The 4658-nt window shown below is 59.1% G+C and overlaps 2 protein-coding genes across 2 annotated transcripts in view; one reads left to right on the forward strand and one right to left on the reverse strand.

Moving 5' to 3' along the window:
* P153DRAFT_350323 (glycoside hydrolase family 47 protein) overlaps positions 1 to 2702 on the reverse strand; it is a 3353-nt gene extending 651 nt beyond the window's left edge. Inside the window, exons 1-2 of the mRNA XM_033666285.1 lie at positions 2470 to 2702; positions 96 to 2416 (exon numbers count right to left, since the gene is read on the reverse strand). Of these exons, the coding sequence (XP_033518753.1) occupies positions 96 to 2416; positions 2470 to 2615 (2467 nt within the window). The 5' untranslated portion in view covers positions 2616 to 2702. The remainder of the gene's footprint in view (positions 1 to 95; positions 2417 to 2469) is intronic.
* Positions 2703 to 2808: 106 nt separating this feature from the next.
* The window catches only part of P153DRAFT_426420 (uncharacterized protein), a gene marked incomplete at its 3' end in the record, with an annotated part of 2434 nt that continues 584 nt past the window's right edge, over positions 2809 to 4658 (forward strand). Inside the window, exons 1-2 of the mRNA XM_033672600.1 lie at positions 2809 to 4003; positions 4056 to 4633. Of these exons, the coding sequence (XP_033518754.1) occupies positions 2888 to 4003; positions 4056 to 4633 (1694 nt within the window). The 5' untranslated portion in view covers positions 2809 to 2887. The remainder of the gene's footprint in view (positions 4004 to 4055; positions 4634 to 4658) is intronic.

Here is a 4658-nt window from a genome sequence, read left to right on the forward strand (position 1 = left end):
GGGGGCTGAGAGGAGGGATTGTAGGGAGGAGAGGAATGAGTTTAGGTAGGAGGGTTCGTTGGCGGAGTCTGGGTCGATGGGGGTTGCGTCTAGACCTGCGAGGTTGGTTATGTCGTCGAGGGCTGCGTCGAGGAAGTCGTCTAGTGCGTTGAGCGACGGCGCAGGGAGGGGTTCGGGCGGTGCGTCGATGATTAGATCTACGGTGTGCGGGTTTCGCGTTCGCGTGAAGAACGGGTCTAGGGGGTTGACGTTTTCGATGGTCGCGCGGGACATGAAGACTTTCTCGTCGCGGCCTAGCGCTACGTTGGAGATGGCGTAGATGCGGAACTGCTCGTTCATGTCGTCGTTTGTGCTGAGGATCTTGTCGCGCTCGCGAATCATGCCAAGACGCATGCCGCTCATGGAGTTGACGAGTATGCCTTCATGCACCCGTTGAAGAGCACTGCCTTGGGATGTGTTGGGCAGGTTTGGGAAGGACAAATCGAAGGTGTTGCGAGTAGCCATGACTGAGCTCATGCCGTTGTGGGGAATGAACTCGAGTGGTAGCGTCCATGGGTAGTACGTGTAGTTGGAGGGAGACCGCAAGTCCGATATGGAGATGCTGGGGTGGTCCGCATTGAACTCAACAAGTGGCGACTCGAGTGTCTCTATGGTCGGCATGAGATGGAGACGAGCCAGGCTTGCAGCGTGGAATATGTCGGGCCGCGCAGCCGTGGCAGAGATGCTGAAAGGCAGTAAAGCTGGTGGAAGAGGACATGCTGCCGGAGCCGGCTGCCACTCGGAGGGGGACTTGGTTGATTGAAGCTTTGTCCTGGCCGGACGCAGACGTTTTGGTATGACCAAAGGATGACCTTCCGTGGTGAAGACAAACGGCGCGTCCCACGTGTTGAGTGGGTGTGAGGGATCGAAGAGTAAGAATAAATACTTCGCACTTTCACCCAGAAAGAAGCTTTCCTGTCGGTCGCTCAGCTCGCCAGTACGGACATCCTGCAAGCCAGCCCAACCACACTTCGTCCAGCAGCGTCTCTTGATATCGCGAAGCGCCATCTCGCCAACATGAAGATACCAGGGATCTTTTGTAGCGTGGTAGATGTACCAAGTCGACTCGATGAATTCGGGCCGGCCACCCCACCAGCGCAAGCCATGATCGATATTCCCCGATGCGGTCGACCATCGTTCGGGCATGGCGGAGTAGCGAGTCCAAAGGGCAGTGTAAAGTAGATGCGTCTCGATAGCCTCATCCAGCTTCCCAGCCATGGTCAGGAGGCCTTGATAGAAAGCGCTCAAACTGTCGATCCAAAAAGCACGAATGGCGCCCGTATACAAATCGACCTGAGCGTAGTGTGGGTGCTGGTGCTGGGCTCCGCGATAGATGTGTCGCCTGATTCCCTCGTGCGCATCTTCCCAAGCGGCGAGAAAGGCGTCCGAAGAATCAGTGCTTGCATTTGCCGAGTCGTAGGGCAAGCCAGAAAGCAGGATGTGCGACTTGAGCGCGTACTCGAAAAAGCTGTCGATGCCTGCTCCGATGCCTGTGTACGAAGACACCCACTGTCCCGTTTCGGCGTCGATGCCAGCACCAATCAACCCAATGCTACTTCTGCGCTGCCAGACGGCCCAGAAAGCGTCCTTGGCGGCTTTTTCGTAGCGAGGGTTGCCCGTCAATCTGCTCAGAGTGGAAAATTCGAGGACCAGACTCCCAGCTCCAGCGCTGCACGTCTCTGTGATTTCGGTGCCCTTGTCGTTGGGGTTCTTGTTGCACTGACCATGCTCAGCGTCCGTGTTGTAAGGCGAATTGGCATAGAAAGGCACGCCATGTCGCAGGTTCACTCGGGGGTATGGCAGACCAGTCGGAGTGTGGAAAGCTGGCATTAATCGATTGGCCAGATCAGTCGCCAGACGCAGCAGCTGGCCGTCGTAGACCAGTCCGTTGGGCCAGAATATTCCCTCCTGTCCCTGCCTCTTCTCCTCTTTGGCGTCATATCCCCGAATGGGCAAATCTCCCACGGCGAACTGGTGTGCGCTGACCAGACCTCCCACACCCCGGATAACCGTCTCGAAGACTTGGACCTTGCTGTCTAGATCAAAACCACGTGCTCTCTCGCCCTGCCCACTCGGTCCCGGTCTACCATCTCCATAGTTCTCGACCAGCAGCTTGATGCTGTCCTGGAAGTCGTCGAGTGCCTTGTTCCTTCCTTTCGCGTCGGGCGGGGGCGAGGAGGCGATGATGGCGAGTGTGGACAGGCTGTCGACAAGCGTCAAGGAGTAATTTCCCAGCACGTCGTTGACTTCGATGTGTGCGGGGTTTTGGCGATCGCGCGTAAGAGGGGCGCAGGTCAGCGGGCGCAGTTCGTCTTCAGGGAAGGCGTGTTCCATGTAGTTGTCGAAGCCATGGTAGAAGATGTCGCGTGTCTCTTGTCTGTGGGAGTGAGTATGCGCCTGTGAGTGCAGCGGTGGGAGGGGAAGGCGTACCGAAGATTCGAAATAGCTTCATCGGTCATGCCATGTCCGAGAGTCGCCCAGCAGCACACGCACACCAAACATAGCCATAGCAGCGGGAAGGGTGCTCCTCCGGGGACTGGCGCGTGTTGCCGCAGAGGCGCTCCAGTCAGTCGCATACCCGCAGCCGTCCCAAGAAAGCGACATGGGACTGGTTCCTATGCGAGGGAGGAGTCGAGCGCGTTAAAAGGCGTGGACAGGCGGTGTTGCCGTGCTGGGAAAGAGGGACACATTTCCACATGGCAGCGCACATGGATGGGAGCGTCATAGCTTGGCGCAATTATTTCATTGCCCGTCTCCACTGCACGCTCACCCAACATCGTCCCTGTACTGTAGGCATTGACCTGCCTTGTACTTTGTAGTTGTACCACACAGAATCCATCGCTCCAGCATGCTCCCACGGGCAGCTTTCCGCGCACTGCGCATCCGCCCTGTCCTGACGGCTCCACGCACAACCCCCACAGCCCTCACATCACAATGCACGCGCGCGTATGCGAAGAAGGCGAAAAAGACAGGCCAGGACAAGACGTGGAAGCCCACGGACCCCATCAAGTTCGATGCCGAGAACAAGGCACGGCCAATTCCCGTCAGCCCATCGACACAGCCCGAGTTCGACACTGCCGCATCGCCAGACGCAAACACGACCCCCACACAACCATCGAGACCCCAGTCCAGCGCGACAGAAACATCGAACGAGCCTGGCAGAGATTTTGCGCCCGAGCAGGAAGAGTTTTCGGGCCCCAAGACGCCGGGCGAGAACACGGCCCCCACTACCGAGAGCGCTGAGGAGAGCACAGAGACCCCCCAGCAGCCACAGAAGCCATTGCCCGACCTGCGCTATGGCATCCCATCCACCTTTGCCGACGAGGTTGCTGCCGCCGAGGGCAAGGCGAGACGGGACCCAGACGACCCATCACAAGAGCCCGCAGCGGGCAGCACAGGCGGGCGCGAGGGCGGCGAGCTCCCCAAGTCGGCCTACGAGACAAGTACAGACAGACGGCGCAACCGTGTCGCCAACTGGTCCTACCTCGCCACCCTGCTCTTCGGGACCGTCGGTGCAGTCTACATGGGCCGACCGTGGGAGACGGAGGCGGAGGAAGACGCACACCCCGACGCGCCCAACGGCTGGGGAGTAGGCGACATCTACGCCCGCGCCGCCGCCCGCGTCAACGGCCAGAAGGCCTACTACACGGAGCCGACGTTCCAGAAGCTGCTCCCCGACAAGGACAAGATCCCCGGCGGCGCCCCGGAACTCACCCTCGTCCTCAGCCTGGAGGATCTGCTGCTGCACTCGGAATGGAGCACCCAGCACGGATACCGCCTGGCTAAGCGGCCGGGCCTCGACTACTTCCTGCGCTACCTCAGCTCCCAGTACGAGCTCGTCATCTTCACATCCGTCAAATCCATGGACGCAGACCCCATCATCCGCAAGCTCGACCCCTTCCGTCTGGTAATGTGGCCGCTCTTCCGCGAAGCAACGCGCTTCGAAAACGGCGAATACGTAAAGGTAAATCGCCCCCTCCACCCCCCTCATATACCTCCTCATTAACAAAACAAAGGACCTCTCCTACCTAAACCGCGACCTCTCCAAAGTAATCGTCCTCGACACAAACCCCGCCCACACAAAAATGCAGCCCGAAAACGCCATAATCCTCCCGAAATGGAAAGGCACACCCACAGACACCGACCTCGTCGCCCTAATCCCCTTCCTCGAATACTGCGCCATGATGTCGCAATCCGGCCAGCCGCTCGATATCCGCACAATCCTCGCCTCCATGGCCGGAAAACACATCCCCACAGAATACGCCCGTCGCGAGGCGAAACTGCGGGAGCAATTCCTCGCCGACCGCGCGGCGCAGACGGCGAAAGCTAGACCCAGCGCTGGCGGCATGTTCATGAAGAGCTTGGGCCTCGATGCGGCGAAACCGGGCATGGTGCTCGGGGATCAGAATATCGCGCAGGGTATGGCGGAGGGGAAGATGATGATCGATATGTATCGCGAGTTTAATAGGCAGAATTATCGCCATTTGGATCAGCAGATACGTGAGAATGGGGAGACGTGGTTGAGGGAGATGGCAGAGGAGGAGAAGAAGATGGTGGAGGCGCAGATGAAGGATATGAAGGCGGGGGCGTTTGGGTGGTTGCCCGGGGCGGCGGGACCG

This window comes from Dothidotthia symphoricarpi (genome assembly GCF_010015815.1).
Source record: "Dothidotthia symphoricarpi CBS 119687 unplaced genomic scaffold P153scaffold_23, whole genome shotgun sequence".
Lineage (NCBI taxonomy): Eukaryota > Fungi > Ascomycota > Dothideomycetes > Pleosporales > Dothidotthiaceae > Dothidotthia > Dothidotthia symphoricarpi.